The following is an 18,633-nucleotide window of genomic DNA, read 5'->3' on the forward strand; positions in this document are numbered from 1 at the left end:
GGCATGTCTGGCCTGTCTCGCTCAGTCCTGATTGGCTGGACCCCAGCAGCAAGCTAGCCTACCAGTCAGAGCATCTGCCCCCTGGTGGTAAGTGCATGTCATAGCAAGTGGTTGAGCGATCTTAGCTATCATCAGCATATTACACTTTGACTGGTTAAACGGATGACCGGACAACTAGACACTTAGCATATTAGGCTTTTATTATATAGGACTAGGGGCCCGGTGCACGAAATTCGTGCACTGGGTGTGTGTGGGGGGGAGTGTCCCTCAGCCCAGCCTGCCCCCTCTCACATACTGGGAGCCCTCAGGCGTTGACCCCCATCACCCTCCAATCACAGGATCGGCCCCTTGCCCAGGCCTGACGCCTCTGACAGAGGCGTCAGGCCTGGACAGGGGACCCTCATTTCCCCCCATCACTGGTTCTGCCCCCAGCCCAGGTCTGATGCTTCTGGCCCAGGCATCAGGCCTGGGCAGGGGACCCCCAGACCCCTCCGATTGCTGGCTCTGCCCCTTGCCCAGGCCTGATGCCTCCGCCAGAGGTGTCAGGCTTGGACAGGGGACCCCCATCTCCCCCCGATCACTGGCTCTGGCCCCTGCCCAGGCCTGAGGCCTCTGGCCCAGGAATCATGCCTGGGCAGGGGACCCCCATCTCCCTCTGATCGCTTGCTCCACCCCCCGCCCAAGCCTGATGCCTCTGACCCAGGCTTCAGGCCTGGGCAAGGGGACCATCATATCCCCCCAATCCCCGGCTCAGCCCCCCGCCCAGGCCTGATGCCTCGGCCAGAGGAGTTGACCCTCATCACCCTCCGATCACCAATCACCGGATCGGCCCCTTGACCAGGCCTGAGGCCTCCGGCAGAGGTGTCAGGCCTGGGCAGGGGACCCCCAGCTCCCCGCGGTTGCAGGCTCCGCCCCTGCCCAGGCCTAACGCCTCTGGCCTAGGCGTCCGGCTCGGGCAGCGGGGACCCGCAGCTGCAGCGGCCCCGGGATCGTGGGCTCCGCTTTAGGCCCAGGCAAGGGACCCCTAGCTCCCGGGACTGCCAGCTTCGACCGTGTCCAGCTCCCATTGCTGGCTCCACCCCTACTTCCTGCTATCACTGGCCAGGGCGGCAAAGGCGCCTGATTCTCCGATCATGGCTGGGGGGCAGGGCAAAGGCGGCCCCAGGGCCGCCTTTGCCCTGCCCCCCAGCTCTTAGCTCCCCCCTGGGTTTCTGATCACTGTCAGTGGCAGGGGGCTTCTTCCTGCTTTCCCTTTCGCCTCCCTGCATTGTGCCTACATATGCAAATTAACCGCCATCTTGTTGGCAGTTAACTGCCAATCTTAGTTGGCAGTTAACTGCCAATCATAGTTGGCAGTTAACTGCCAATCATAGTTGGCAGTTAATTTGCATATAGCCCTGATTAGCCAATGAAAAGGGTATTGTCGTACACCAATTACCATTTTTCTCTTTTATTAGTGTAGATTATACTCATGGCAAAAATATATATATATATATATATATATATATATATATATATATATATATATATATATATATATATAAAAAGCCTGAAAAATGAAACAGACCTAAAGCATATTATTTTGCAGTTGGAGTACAAGTGGTTTTTATTTATTTTTGAGTACTTCAAACATTACCCAAAATGTTATTGATCGTGGCCTAATCTTGTAATATAATAGTACCAATTATAAAATAATTACATGGTAATATTTCTATTTTTTATGAAAATAAGTTTTCTTCATTTATATTTTACTTTGATTTTGCTTTTTAAGGTGATATCACCTCCAGTTGATTGCTATATACTGTTCTCACATCAAAGTAAACCAAAGCCATATTTGCTTCCATCATAATAAGGTACAGCATATACAGTCTTGGCAATTCTTGTAATTTGAAATTTTGTACTTAGGAAAACCCTTAGAATGTGTTGAAGAACAGAGTATCTTTGGAAATGAACACTTCAGTTGCTATAAAACTAAACATTCCATATGTAATCTTCCTTAAAGTTAGGAAAAAAACCCCAGAGAATTCTCATATAATTATTTCCAAGTTCAGTAAATCAGACATATACATTAACCTTCAAGAATTTTATAGTAATGGGTAGAAGTGATTTAAAGATCCATGGCTGATCTTCTCTGTTACTTCATCAAAGCGTTTAATAAACTCGGTAATAAATCATGTCATTTAGAGAATTAAATGTGTTATCTAAAGTCATATACTTTTTTTCTTTTTACTTATTGAAGTAAAAATACATCTGCAAGTTTATTTTTAAATTTCCACCCAGTTCAATTTCACTATGTGGTAACATAATGTCAAAGAAAATGACAGGCCAAGTGACAAAGGAATCAGATAAATGTGAACACATGCCATTAAGGAACTCTCTTGGCATGCTAAAAGTTTTAACTGAAAGTGACAATAAATTAAGAAGTACCGTGATTGTAAAATGAAAACCGGACTTTAAAAATCCTTTCTACATAGTATTCAGTCATTATAAATTCATAAAATTTACAGAGCCAAACTAAACTAAACAGTCATTATGCAAAAATATTATTTTCTATGTATAGCAAGAAGAAGGTATATAGGGGAACTCAGAGATGCAATATGGCTCTAGTAGCAAAGGCATCTGGGAAATGTCGGACTCTTGTGTTTAACCTTCTGTGGCCTCAGGCTTCACTGACTACCCAGAAAACCAGAATGCAGTCCAAAGACAAAGGCCATGCCCCAGGAAGGAGATTAATGCATGTATACAGTGTGGATAACTCCCTGATGTTATCTGTTAACTTAGAAATGCATTGTTCTTTCTGGTGGTCTAAGCTACTACCCACCATATGTTTTTACTATTAACCCCTTATAAAAGAGATCCTGTGCTAGGAGGGGGTGGATTTATTCCAGGCTGCTACCACTGGGAGTGAAGCTGCTTTGTTCGTAAATGTAAGCTCCTAATAAAGCTCCTATTAATTTGAATAAGGCTATGTGTCAGTTCTTTGGAATTGACCCTAAATTTAGACTTTTGGGGCTTTCCTTCAACAAGGTGCTATTATGCTCAGGTAGAAGGACTACAGAGAATTAGAAATAAAGTAATATGTTCTTAGATGAATTACTATTTTGGGGTAAACAAAGTTTTAAAAATAAGTTAGAGAAAACATCGCAGATTGGAAATGTGAACTCATCCTTTCTCCTTGATAATAGATCCTTTGTCGTACTGCTAAAAAGTGAATAAATGAATGAAAGTGCATAAAGAAAAGGCATGAAAGAAGAAATGATAGCAGATAAAATAATTTAACACAGTTTTGAAATTGGAAAATGGATAAGCTGTGAGTCAAGAGTCTGAAAGGAAGGATGCCATAAAGACATGCCGGGGAAAACTTTGGAAGATCATCTCTGCTGAAAGGAGCTTACTCAGAAGAAGGAGCCCATCAGTGGTGACTAGGGGCTCTTTGGTATTGGCCAGGCCCTTGCCTGACTACAATCCATGAAGCTCACTGACTGTCAGGCCCTAATGTACCAGCTTTCTGGCACCTTATTCTCAAGAGTGAACACAATCAAACACTGCCAAGATTTAGAAATGCCTTTCATATGGTAGAAGCAAGCTGGCCAACCTAACCAAAAAACAAAAACACAAGTACCTGAAGGAAAAGTCGATCCAGGGAGCAGGAAAACAAGAGCCTCAGAAATTGTCACAGTTAAGAAAAGACCCACAATTCACCAAATAAGAACAGGATGCAATGAAAATCAAATCAGAGAATAAGGATTCATTCTCACAAACTGAAAAAAAAAAATCATAGAACCATTAAAAATACCAATCAAGGGACTGGAAGACAAGGTTGAGGAAATCTTCCACAGAAGAGAATAAAAGATAAGGAATTTAAAGTGATGAGAGAAAATCCAAGCGTCAGTGCATAAAAGCAACAGAAAACATAAAAAAGAGCATATTTAATAAATAATATAGAAACACTTCCCAGAAATAAAGGACATAAGTTTCCACATTGAACCAATGAATGAAGGCTCATTTCAGAATACAAGAAAGTTCTGAAAATATGTGACCGGTGAGATTGTTGGGGTAGGTAGAGGAAGAATAATCCTTTTTGTGAATTGAAATCTGAAATGCCTTAAATATTCTGATGAAAATGTTTCCAGCTGGAATTCTATCCACAACTAAAAAACTGTGGATCAGGAAAGATAAAAATGTATTTTGCTATACATACTTACCTCCCACAAATCCTATCCCAAAAAGCTAGGAAAAAATAAAGCAGTGAAAAGAAGACTCAGAATCCAAGAAACAAAGGATCTAACAGAAGGGAGGTAAAGGGAATTCCAGGAGGCAGCTAAGTCCTCATAAGATGGTTGTTTATCAAACCTGCAGAGAAACCAATTCAGAATGGGACACTGGGGGGCAAGGACAGGGCCCCAGGAGGATCACCTGCTTTGGGGAGATGTTGATTAGTGGACCATCAGGTATGTCCGACTGCAGCTGAGAAGGGCTTTAGAGGTGAGAGATAACTAAGCAGGAGTCTGAGCCTGTCCCAGAGTAGGGCTGAGATGGGCCAGAGGTAGGATGGAGGAGTTTGTGTTCCAAGGACAATATGTGATGCAACCAGGGAGTGTTCTCTCAAAACCCACTGAGAAGCAGGAGGAGGGAGGAGGAAACACTATCCTTGAGGAAAGGCTACTCCCAAGGATGACAGGAGCTAGGTCTAGGAAGTCAAGAGCCTACGGGAGTTCCACAGGCCTCTTACTTACCCTCCAGGAGCCCTGCTTTATCACAACAAAGGCTAGGGCAGAAGAGCCATGACCCAATCACAGAGGTAGCACCTCTAGCAGCCCTGTGAATCGTGAGGGTGGAGATATAATACCTTGTGCCTTCTAGTTCCCTTAAAATGTCCCATTCTTCTCACTATCACATTTGTTCAGCACGGTATTTCATTCTTTTGTAAGTGTCATAGAATGCCTTGGTTTAAACTCTTCTTTCTTTTTACATTCTAGTTTCTTCAGAAGTTATGAGGTCAACCATTAAAAGCTACTTGGTCAAAAAATAATGTCATATATTATCAATACTATTCATAATTAGATATTACAAGTAGGAACAATCAGGCCTCATACTAGATGAGAAAAGTTCAGGGGAGCTGTGGGAATAAAGTGGAAATGTCCATTGTGACTTTGTTCACAATGTTTTCAGAATCCAAGCAGGGAAAGGAGAATGAGCTACACATGAGAACAGTGTGGGAGGCAAGTCAGCTGTGATGAAGTGGAAGAGGCCTTGAGTAAGCTACTTTGGCAATCTTTAGGAGCTGTCCAGGGTGGTATTTGTTATTCCAGCCCCAGAGCTACAGGAGTAAACTCCAGAGTGCTAATGGACAGGCCAACTGCAACATGATGGTCTGGCTAACTTTGAGGATATTGGTTCAAATTGTGAAGAGGCACTAAGATGGCCAGATGTTTCACCTGGAAAAACATGCACTCAAAAATCTACCATGAGAAGGCAGAACATGGTAAACTCTCTTAGGGAACGTCATCTGCTGTCCAGTATGGCAGCCACTAGCCGTACGTGGTTATTGAGCATGTGAAATGTGCTAAGTGAGGAACTAAATTTTAATTTTATTTAGTTTTAATTATTGTTTAATTTAAACAGACACATGTGACTAGTGACTACCATATTGGACTTTGCAGGTCTAGATTTAAAAACAAAACAAAGACACACACACAAAATAAAAGCCTAAGGAATGTTATTTGTAGCCACATACCCATAGTGGTCTGGAAAGTGGTTCAATCAAGTCCAACAGGGTCCTCACCTAATATAGACCACCCTCCCAATGATGTGATCGCTTCTCTCTTTTCCATCCTCTACATGTCCTTTACTCATTCTCCTCCTTCCCTCATAAAACACTACAGCATCTCTACCAGGTCTATCTCACTCTCATCCATGACTCCTACACATCTAAACAAGTAACGAAGGTATCTGTAGATATTCAGTTTATTTGTTATGGATACTATATGATATTTTTCTTTTTAAGTGCTAATATTACATTTACATATATAACATTCACATAGGCTCTTTGGGAGTGTTTACCATTATTTCTTACACGAATACTTGTTTTGATTTGTTTAGAACTGTTTCAAACACAGGTTTTCAGAACTGCAACCACCTCATCAAACAAGGACTTCTATTTGTTGTATATCTGTTATTCAAACATATGTTTTCTTGCTTCACATATTATATGATTTATTCTTTTCTCTTTATACTTCTCTACATTTTCTTAGGCAAGATATCTGTTTGCTGGACAAATTAGATGTCAGCTCTGTTCAGTTTTAATTTAGATATTCTGTAACTAGGTAATTCATCTGTCCATCATTTTACCAATTGATGGGGTCAAAACAGGCAGTAAGAGCTTATATACATTTATTTGCATGTATTTTTCATTATAAGCACCATATTTTCCATACTCTTATCACACATTTAAAGCACAGGTATATTCTGCAACATAACTCCACATTTATTACTTTCTATTCTAGCAAAGAATTATCTGATCTCCAAATGCATAAAAAAATAGAGAAAAAGAAATAGGGGCAAGGTGAGAACAAGAGGGGAAAAGACAAGAGGTTCTGGAATTTCTCTAAAGAAAGCAAGACACAGCAGCTGTTTGAAGAAAATTCAGGACTGGGGTGGGACCCAGATGGTAAGTATATCCTATGGAGGGTGTGCTTAAGGAATCACGAGAGCAGAGGCACTGGGAAATGATGTGGGTCTGGGCAAGACCTCGGGGGTCCAGCAGGCTCTGGGAAGGCAGAGGTGAGCAGACAGTAAGAAATGTCAAAGAAGGGCTTTAGGCACAGAGAAGGCAGTATGATAGGGAGATGTCTGGCTTCACATGAGTCATTGATGATGCAACCAAAAGCCGATAGCCTGCATAATGTTTTAATTCACCTCTGAAAAAATTTAAAGAAGAAAATATTTTACCTGTGATGTCCTGAATACCGTGGGCCCCGGATATGGCCTATTCCTCGGCAGCCTGGAGTAGGACAGACAGCTTGGCTTGGCAGGATTTTCACATCGTTTGCTCCTTCAGGAAGTAAAAGAAACACCCTTAGCAAAGAAGAACTGGAAAGACTAAAATATGTAAATGATATTCATTGAGACTTTATAAATTAAAAACATGTATTGGGTACTTGTGATGTTTTATAAAATGATTGAGCAGAAAATATCATTGCTGTAATAGATAACACTAAAAGCAACTAATATCAGAGGCAGAGCAAAATAAATAAACACTGAAGAAATTTAAAAAAACAAAAACAAAACAGTGTGAGAATATTCATTATCTCTTTCAGAGAATAGTACTGGCAAAAGCAATACAGCCATGAGGTGAGAATGTGAGGGGGTGACGTCTAGTTTGTGGTTTCCCATTATACTACTCCCACTGACCACAGCAAGGCACCCCCAAATGCTAGACAGAAACAGGGTGAGCAATTGTGCATGCCAAAGACAGCGAACCAACGGGGCCCTACATGTGCTTCCTCAATCAGTTGTCACAGCTATTTGAAGAACTGCCTGACCCATACCACATACACACTATGCACACTGCCCACACCACACACTACACACACCACAACCACACACACCACAACCACACACCACACACACATAACATACCACATCCACAACACCACACCATACACACCACATACACCACACTATACTATATATAACCACTTCAGAAATGAAGTCTGTCAAGCACAAGAAACAATTCATCTCTAAAGATTACCAGGATTTAACCCCCTTGCTCTGTCCTGAAACTTTCCTCAGTCTGCTCTCCCTCATTTTCCCTCTCTCCAACACAGATATCAGCTCCTAGAATGCTCTACCCCCTACTGTCAGACATCTGGGTCTCACTTCCCTGACAGTCCCACATTCTCCTTCTCTCTCCTCAGCTCTCATACTTCCACTTCCTGTGCAAGCTCCCCATTTCCTGTCCTCATTTCACGGTTTTCTCTATTCCCACTCTAACTCTGTCTGGCTGCTGCCTGAAGAGAGTACATTCTGAGCTTTCTTCCAGAGAAAATGTTCACTTTCTCAGGCCCATGTGTCTCAGAATTGGCAGGGAAGCCAGGGCCCCCCTCTCCTCCCAGCATCTCTTCTGGACCACATTTCTTTCATGTTCTTCAATACTCCAGTTCTTCTAAGGCTGACTCCTCCATGGGGCTCCCTCACCACTGGCCCTCTCATTGCTCACACCTGTCTGCCTGCCAGCCATGCCACTCAGAGAAGACTGCAGCCCTCACTCACTGTGTTCCATTCTGTCTCAGCTCCAGCAATACCAAGGCATCTCAATATGCACAGTCATAGCGTCTAATCTGCTGCCCTCACAGATCATTAACCAACTCATCTCCAGTGGCTTCTTCCCTGAATCCATCTGGGCCAAACACAAGGAAAACCCTTTGGATCTTGTCAGCACTAAAATGACACTGCATCTAAAATCACTAAGCAAACAGTCCCTCTAACTACAAAATCTTATCCTTCCAGATTGCTTGCTCAGGTATCCCACCCAATTCCTGATGATGTTTTCAACACCACTAGAATTCCCAGGCCACTAATTTCCCTTCTTTTTCCCACCATCAGTCATCAATCCCCACTGACCGTAACTCCCTTCCCTCATCTTAGATTCTATCAACCAGTATTTGACCCTCTATTGCAAATAACTTAAATTCCCTTCCCTCTCTGACCTTATCACAAGTGCCTGGGGGGGGGGCGGGGGGGAGAAGCCAACCATGGATCAAATGTACTATCCTGCTGCTCTGTGTTTTGTGCAACTAAGTTCTCCTGGGAAAAAATTACACAACAGTGCAGACTGTTACCAAAACTACTTCCTCTCTTCAATACCACATGGACTCCTCTAAACTCTCCAAACCTTCCACCAACCTCCACCCTTCAGCTGTCAGTAGCTGAGTTTGCCTGCTACTTCACTGAGACACCAGGAGATCGCCCTCCTGTGCACCATCTTCCTCCTTCCTTCCCATCACAATGCAGGAACAATTCCCTTTCCAATCACCATTTATGTTTGAGTCATAGCTACCTCATTCTCCAGGATCTTTAGGTGATTGGATATTCTAATCACTCCTGGACTTTTGAATCCTTTCTACCAACATTTAAACCTACTCCAGTTTCTCCAACCACAAAAAGAAATGAAGACAAAAACAGAAAACAAAAGCTTAAAACTCTACTTGGCACCCATATTTCCCGATACTGTCGTTCACTCTTTCCCCCTTCATAGACAAATTTCTCAGAGAAGTTATCTTTATTTCTTCACATCTTGCTTCTCAAATCACATCATTCTATCTTCTGAGGTGAGTAATGACCTTTATGTATTAAGCCCAACATACACTGCAGAGTATGCATTACACTAGATGTCTTGGTACTATTAATCACTGTCTCCTTCTTGAATTGTTACTGTCCACTGGCTTTGGTGACATCATACTCTGACAATTTCCCTTTGCCAGCTTTCCTTCCTCTAGTTAACCTTAAAATGTCACAGAGCACCACATTTTGTTCTTGGGCTATCCATTTCAACACTCCATTTATCAACTGTGCTACACATTCTCATAGACGATAGCCCTGACATTCTTTATGTTCCAGACCAATAGTTCTAACTCCATACATTCAACTCCAATGCACCTCCACTGGGATCTCTCAAAGGCATTTCAAAGTCAACATGTTCAAACTGAAGTCATCATCTTGTCCCCCAACCTTCTTTTCTGCTAGAGCTGCTCATTCCAATAAATCACATCACACTCCATTCCAGAAACCTGGAATAATTCTTGACATCTCTTCTCTTCCATTTCACTCTGCCTCAACTTCTAATCGATTCTCAATCTCTTACATATTTATTTAGCCAGCCAATTTTTCTTCATCACTACTGTGACTGGCCTAATCCAAGTCATCATCATCTCCTTGGAGCATTTCTGTAGCCATTCTTGACTCAGTCCAACCTATTCTACTTGCAACCAGAGTGCCATTTTCAAAACATAAGTCTAATCTAAGCAATAGATTCTTATTGATGTTTGGATTACATCCAAAATCCATATCCTGGTCTACCTGATATGATTCCTATATACCTCTTCAGCTATATCTCACTTGATTTTCAGGATCCAAACTGGTCTCTTCCTGCTCCTTAACCTACCAGGTTCTTCCACAATGGAGAGCATGTGCATGTTGGGATGACCTTCCTATTTCTAAGCCTAGATAACTCCCATTTATATTTCAGATCACAGCTATATTTCACTTCCTCAGGCTGCATTCCCTAGAGTATGTTAGGTTCCCATTTCATATAACATTTACCAAAATACAAAATGAATGTTTATTTGTTTAATGTTTATCTCTTTATTAGACTATGAGCTGCATGCCTATGTATATTTCATTCTTACGTGACCAGTACTCCTAGACTGACACAGAATTGGTGGACACATAGTTGGTGCTCCATAAATGCTTATTAAATAAACAGATGGATATTCCACAGTCCTCCCCTCAAGATGCTCTTGGGTAAGAAAAGATTATTACACAAAAGCAAAACAAAACAGAAATTTAGCCGTGGCCAGGTAGCTCAGTTGGTTGGAGTGTCATCCTGTACACCAAAAGGTTGCAGGTTCAATTCCTGGTCAGGGCACACACCTAGGTTGAGGATTTGCTCCTTGGTCGCAACTCGTGGGAGGCAATCAATCGATGTTTCTCTTTAATATTGATGTTTCTCTCTCTTTCTTTCTCAATCAATCAATAAAAACATATCCTAGGGTGAGGATTAAAAAACAACAACCCAGACATTTGCATTACAGTTTGATTATGTTGTACAAAAATACTGACTGAAGCTGGGTCCCAATATGTGGTGATATTAAAATAAATATTTATACTTCATATAAATTTTTATTAAATTTATCAAAAAATAAGAAAGTATGTCTCACACACTTGTGCTTGCACAACTTCACAAAATACCTTGAGAGAAAAAATAGAAAGAAATAAGACCTCCCAATTCAAAGGTGGCTTTTGGAAATGCTTAAAAAATACCCCAACAATTTTTAAACAACTCGAGGGAACTGAAGTTTAAAAAGTGTAAACAAGTCCATTAAGTAAGAAGTATTCTTATGTTAGTCAACAAATAAAAGGATCTATGAGAAAATAAAGGGACACAAGATATAAGAGACTGTTCTCCTAACTGTACCTCACAATATACTACCAAGGCCACTGTCACAAAGACCTGGAATATTAACCCATATACCTTCTAGCAGCCAGCCCAGGTGTCACTCTGTGTGGATAATACTACAGGGAATTCTCAATGCTTTTTAGCATTTTTTCAGGACCATTTTAATGCACTTGATTAAATTAAGATTTAAAGGGATCTTTTAAATATTTAACACTCATGGCTGTCATAATTCTCTCCTTGTTAGATCTGTAAGGAGAGTATGACCTCAGCTATTGGGAGAATAAGTAATATATTAAGAATTACAGCAAGGGAACACAACAAAAGAGTTAAGAAAAACATGCAATAAAAATGCACAGACTCAAACAATTTCCTTGGTAAATTCTGTATGATGCTTAATGTGTTAACTCAAGGATGAATAAGACAGAGAGCCATCTGCAGGAAAAGAAACCTGTACATTCTACAACCCTTCATATTATTTCCTCTAGAATAAAGGGAGCCTATAATAAAACTAATTTCTATCCTAGATCCCCAGAAAAGTAACTGCATTTTCACCAAGAATATCTTATTTGTAACTTGGATATTTAGAGAATTAGGTCTCTAGAAAAACTGTTCTCCACTTGAAATCACTCCTTCAGAGAGATTGTCCCTAAACATATTGCCCATTCTTGCCTTCCTTTTACCACCTTATTAGAAATTATTTTCCTAGTTTATCTGTTTATTACATGTCTCCCTTCACTAAAGTAAGGGCATCGACCTTATCTAATTTGTTTACCATTGTATCCAAGCCCCTGCTACAGCAGCGACTAGCACAAAAGAGATATGGACTAAGTATATTCTAAGATTGAATAAAGAATCATGAAGACAACAATTAACATCTGTAGTCATTATTTTGGTATATCTTGACCAGAACACTGTGAGATAATAACCACTTGATCCTCATTTCAGAGCTTAGCGTGCCTAAAATCAATCTGGTTCTCTACATCTAAATATTATTCGCTACTCTATATATCAAGCAGTTGAATAACTTCTTATTTATTCCAATTATTTCATAAAAAATTTACTCAAGCAGGAGTTGATATAATTGCAGATAGTGATAACTGCCATGCTAGCATAATAAATGCCAAACAGTATTCCAGGTGCCAAGACAACAAAGAAATGGAAAATATGCTTGTAAACTGGAAATTATCTGAGTAATGAATAATGCCTCACACTAACAGGACACTCACTGTAGCAAAAGGCCCTTGTGGATCCTCCTTCCCACAGAACTACACGGTTGCCAGGAGCACCAGGACAGACACCGTAGTTGCCCACCAACATCCATTCCCTCCTTTCTTGCTGACTGAACCATGACTTGGTTTAGGGCAGCAATATGCCTTACTAAAAGTGTTAGCTTTCCCAGCCTCTCTCATCCAGACTTGGTCATATGACACTGTCCTGAGCAATAAGATCTCGGGAAAAGGCAAGGTGAAGAAGTCTATGAATGCTCTTCTTTCCTAAAGATGACGCTGATCCCCTTTGCCCATTTCTTCCTCCCTTGACCTTTGCAGAACTCAGATTTAAGCATTCATGAGGTGACAAGCACAAGGACAAGAGCAGAGTGTTGAAGGAAGCAGAGAATAAAGGAAAACTGAGCCTGGATTAAAGACATGCCAGGGGGTTCTACCATATCAGTGTCTGTCACAGACAAAAAATAACCCTCTTTTTGATTAAACAACTGTGAGCCGATTTTTGTGTCACTTGGAGCTAAAAACTCCCTAGGGTAAAACAGCAATTTTATTTTGTTTCTTTTTTGTGTGTGAAATCAAGTAATTTTTCTGAAACAAAAACTAGAATTGCATGTGGGTATCAGACCTATTGTCACGTAAACATGATGTAAGGTATCAAGGGCAAATCTAGAAAAAAGAGGTTGCACTCCTCTCTAGGAAATGAGAAAGTGAACTGTCCTTTATTTCAAAGTGGCCCAAACCGACAACCCTGTGTGATGTGAATGGAAAGGCTTATTTTACCCCCTTCTCCCCCCACAGAATGTGCTGGAAGCTGAGATCATCTCCCTCCGTCTGTGTAGGAAGCAGTTTCCTCTTAGAATTGTTATTGTATTTGGAATAGAGCTGACCCAGAGCACAGTGACAATGCTGACACTAACGGAAACAAATTCAGATACACTGTATGAACTCCAGATCGGTGCTGGTCGCTTCAGAAAATAAGGATCAAGTAGCAGCAGCATTATCTCCTTATTTCAACTCTGTCCACTCTCTGCTGAAAAAGCATGCAGTTCAACCTGATTCATTTAGGAGGTGTTTTATAGACAAACTAGAGGCCCAATGGATGAAAATTTGTGCACTCGGGGGGATCCCTCAGCCTGGCCTGCACCCTCTCACAATCCAGGACCCCTCGGATAGGGCCCCTAGGCCTGGCCTGAGATCAGGGCCTAACGGGCTTTCCTTCCCCTGGCGGCAGGCAGCTGGCCCCACCCCCACCTCTACCACTGCTTGCCATCTGTGCAGCACTGCCCCCCCTCCCCTGCCACCAGTGGCCTCCCTCTGTAGGCGACAAGCATGGGGTGCAATGGCTTGGCTGGCCTGGGCCTCCCTCTGCGGGGCGATTGCTAGCTGGCAGCACACCTGCCACAGAGTCACGGTAGGTGGCCTGGGTCTCCCTCTTTCTTTGCTGGGGGCAGGGCCAGCCCGGTGAGGGGCCATCTGCCTACCTGATTGCCCGTCCCTAACTGCTGGCCTGCCTACCTGATCACCCCTAACCGCTGGCCTGCCTACCTGATCACCCCTAACCATTCTGCCTGCCTGATCACCCCTAACCATTCTGCCTACCTGATCACCCCTAACCATTCTGCCTACCTGATCACCCCTAACTATTCTGCCTGCCTGCCTGCCTGATCACCCCTAACCACTTGCTTGGGGGCAGGGCCAGCCCTCTGAGGGGCTGTGGTGGTTCTGGTCTTTGGTCATTCTAGTCATTATGCTTATGGTGGCTGGCATTTTATTATATAGGATGGCATTAGCATGGGTGATAATATCCACTAGAGCAGTGGTTCTCAACCATCTGGCCCTTGAAATACAGTTCCTCATGTTGTGACCCAACCATAAAATTATTTTCGTTGCTACTTCATAACTGTAATGTTGCTACTGTTATGAATCGTAATGTAAATATCTGATATGCAGGAAGGTCTTAGGTGATCCCTGTGAAAGGGTCGTTCGACTGCCAAAGGGGTCACGACCCACAGGTTGAGAACCGCTGCAGAGGATGTAACAGAAAAGTGGAACAGATTTAAATTTCACTGATAACAGACAAGTTAAAATACTTTATTTACTATTATTATCTAAATAAATCAGCCACCGAGGGTTATTCATTCATTTAAGGAGATATTAAATGCCTGCTACATACCAGACAGTATTCCAGGTGCTAGGAATAAGGCAGTATACCCTACAGAAAAGCCTGACCCTTTGGAGCTTACCTTCTGTTGCCAAAGACAGAATCAACAATCGAATGGCTGGAGCGACATGGACAATGGATAGGGTGCAAGAGATCAGACAAGCCAGAGCAAAAGGGTCTGCGTTATATTCTGGGTTAGAGTGAGGACACTGGAAAGTATAGAGAGGAGCTGAATCAGTGAGAAAATACGGGGGTCATGTTCCTTGAGAAGCATTTGCTTCTACTGGAAACCAGTAAAGGTCTTGGGCAGGCTCTGCATTGAGGGGGAACTAGAGGTGCCAATGTAGCGATGACATCCATACCTGGCATTGAAAGCCATGGACTAGATGAAGTCCCATAGTGAGTTAGTGTCTTGGGGGAGAGCAGAAGCCTGAGGACTGAGCCCTGGGGAACACAGTATGTAGAGACAAGAAAGCATGAGAAAGGGGCCAAAAAGGAGCAGCTGGGGGAGTAAGAGTAAAGCCAGGAAAAACGCATTGTTCACAGAGGAAGCACGTGAAGGTAGGGAGTCAGTGGCTGTGAGCAGGGCTGGGTGCCTGGAACATTTTCATTGAACAGACAGGAACAGGCCTGACTGAAGTTCAAGGGAGAATGGCAGAGGAAAGAGGGAAATCATAGCGTAAACTATTCTGATGAGTTTTTTTATATGAAGGATGGCATAAAAGGGGGTTTGTGGTCAAGCATATATTGTTATTATTGTTTCTGTTTGAGTGATAACGGTGATGTTTCAGTCGAAGGAAAATTTGATAACATAGAGACAGGGTGTAATTATAGGGAAAGGTTCTTGAGTGGCCACATAGGGATAAGCTGGAGGCCAGTGGGGACTGAGTGCTGACAGCAGGGACTCAAGCAGTTTCAGTGGCAGGGGCATGTGTACAGAGGAGGGTGTGCTGGAAGATCAGGGTAGGGGTTGACCAATTTTTCCCTGAGAGCATTTATTTTCTCAGCAAAATAGCAGCAAGATATCAGCTGAGACTAAGAATGGAGCAAGGGATGCAACAGTATTAAGTCTAGAGAAAAAAATAAACTGTTCAAATATGCTCATGTTCTCATTTCAAATAATTAAGCTTTCACAATCTTTTTTTTTTTTTGAATTGGAAACTTTTGTATTTGTGGCCTGTTTTCTTTTTTACCCCATACCCAGGAAATTTATATTATAGTTTGCTAAGAAGATTTAATGAAATAATTACCCTTGACTGTTGGAGAATGCAAATAATAAGCATATCTTTCAAACTAATATTATAGGTTAATCATACTTATTCTCTGTCTCCTAATAAAATTGGGGACAATAAATACCCGTTGTGATATAACAATGAGTTTCTCAAAAAGGAGAAGAAATAGTGTAACTAAACATCATGTTTACTTGTACTGGGTTTCAGACTGTCGGGTTTCATGATATATAAATAAAATAGAACAATAATTTTCTGAAATGGAAATGCAAAATAATTTTTAAAAGGTTACTAAAACTATGGATATTATACTTACTTGGTGATTCAGAAAAAACATTAAAGATAACCATGTCAATATTAGTAGAGGAAGGTAAATTAACCATCCAATTATCACAGGAAAACATTCAGAAGTGTGCTAGAGTCCTGAAGGACCAGTGAACGTGAAAACGATACTAATCCCACCCCACAGGAAAATGTGGTAAGAAAAGAGGGCAAAAGCAATGGACAGTTTTCTAGAGGTCCCTTCCACAGATCTGACAGAGCTTCTGAGCAGTGAGGACAAAAAGTGAAACATGGTATGTTGGGTTTTGCTCAGTATTTAAAAAAAGACTGCAGAGCAGCTGGCAAAGATTTTCTTAGCAAATATGATAAAATGCATTTATCACATGCTGAGCTTTAAATAGGGAAAGAATAGTATGGTGGGTAATTGGATAATAGCACAAGGATCCCAGAACAAGAGGATCTCATGTGTAATATGGGTACAGTTTCAGGGAGACCATAGGTTTGCTGGAAAACGGGATGATTCCACCTGAGATATCTGGATGAAATATCATTTCTCTGGCTGCTGTAAAGGTCTAGAGACAAGACAGTGAGGACTATGTGAATGGTGTTCACCAGTATGTGGCTGTAATGACATTTAAACAGGGAATTTATATCATCAGTTATACCATAATTATTTAAGTAGACAAAACTAGGCTCTTTTTATAATACTAAATAGCATAAGCCTTCATAAATTGCCAACCTGCTTTATTGCCTAGTTTTTAACTTTGAAAAAAATCAGGAAAATGACACTCTTGATTTATGCAGGAAAAAACTGAGAGAGGTCCATGTAGATGAGACAGAAGCACCGGATTTTAAGACTAGAAAAACTTTAGGGATTATTGGCTCACTAAAAAATTTGGTTTACATGTCACTAAATAGAACTAAGCCTACATCTAACCGATAAATGTATTGTGAGGAACTGAGGGTGATATGGCATCAAAAAGTAATTAATATAAACACTATTTCACTAGACCAGGGGTGGGCAAACTTTTTGACTCGAGGTCCACAATGGGTTCTTAAACTGGACTGGAGGGCCAGAACAAAAGCATGGATGGAGTGTTTGTGTGAACTAATATAAATTCAAAGTAAACATCATTACATAAAAGTGTACGGTCTTTTATTTTTAGTTTTATTCATTTCAAACAGGCCGTAGTTTGCCCACGGCTGCACTAGACTTTCCTACTACATTTTTTTCATTATTTTTAAGGAAGAAATCAAAACAGACAGATTATCTTCTAAATCTTAATTTTTATATAATTTTGTCTCAAAGATCATTTAAAAAAACCTAAAACTACTTTCTTTGTTCTGAATCTCCTTTAGCTTGTCTTTTATATAAAAACAGAGGCCCAATGCACGAATTTGTGCAAGGGGCTCGGCCCTCAAAGCCCCAGCTTTGTTCAGAAGGTCGTCTGGACAATTGTCCTGATGGTCATTCTGCTGTTTGGTCTCAGTAGCATATTAGCTCTTTATTATAGGGGATCAGATTTTTTTAAAAATGACTAATTTGGTACTAGATATATGTAAATGGATTATTCCCACCTAATCTAAATGGTCCTAGTATTTAAAATGAGATGTGGTTTCACACAGCATGACCTTCTGCTCACCAACACATCACCTAATGCTGAAAAGGTGCTGACTGTTCAGTTCAATGACAATGGGTAACCCCTGTGCTGGGCTTAGTGAGACACAGTTTGCAATAACTGTGACTGAAAACATTTTTTGCCTTACTTGCCGAATTTAGAAACTAACCCTAGAATAAGACTTGAGTCCACTGTTGCTGAATTTTCTATGGCTGCCTGGCATTGTATAACATTTGGTTGGAGATATTATACAAGCTGCACATTAAAGAATGAAAACTTGCTTTTTTGCAAATATGATACTATTTTGATTATTATTGCTTTGTAGAGTAATCCAAAACCAGGAGAGATGGATGGATCTATAGAATATCACACTATGAAAAATGTCAGATGGAAAAAAGTCAAGAACCATATAATTTCATTCATATCCTATCTAATAAAAGACAAAAAGGGTAATTAACTGTACCTTCACTATGCTTCCCATTGGCTAATCAGTGCCATATGCAAATTAATTTGCATACTGCAGGCAGGGCTGGCCAGCGCAAGATGCCATCCTAGCCCCGTGTGCGGCCTTGGGGGGCTGAGCTTAGGTGGCACGATTGCGTCACCTAAGCCCCGCCCCAGCTGGGACCCCCATGTGCCATCTAAGCCCCGCTGCCAGCAGCAGGCAAATGTGGAGGGCGGGTGGCCCCTGGGTGGGCCTGCTCCTGGGGTCGCCATGGTGATCCCAGAGCTGGCAAGTGCGGAAGCTGGGCAGCCCCCGGGTGGGCCTGCTCCTCGGATAGCCATGGCGATCCCAGAGCAGTCAAGTTCCCCACAGGCAGCACCAAGCAGGGCCTAACCCCGGTCTCTGGAGTGATCCGGTGATCCATGAGCAGGAAAGCGCAGCCTGCAGGCAGCACCCCACCCTGGCCACAGCTCAAGGGAGAGAAAAACATGC

General features: G+C 41.8%; 1 protein-coding gene across 1 annotated transcript in view; it reads right to left on the bottom strand.

Moving 5' to 3' along the window:
* L3MBTL4 (L3MBTL histone methyl-lysine binding protein 4) overlaps window positions 1-18,633 on the bottom strand; it is a 336,612-nt gene that overhangs the window by 125,813 nt on the left and 192,166 nt on the right. Inside the window, 1 exon segment of the mRNA XM_059704912.1 lies at window positions 6,952-7,054. Within this exon segment, the coding sequence (XP_059560895.1) occupies window positions 6,952-7,054 (103 nt within the window).

Source organism: Myotis daubentonii, chromosome 8 (assembly GCF_963259705.1).
Source record: "Myotis daubentonii chromosome 8, mMyoDau2.1, whole genome shotgun sequence".
Classification (NCBI taxonomy): Eukaryota; Metazoa; Chordata; class Mammalia; order Chiroptera; family Vespertilionidae; genus Myotis; species Myotis daubentonii.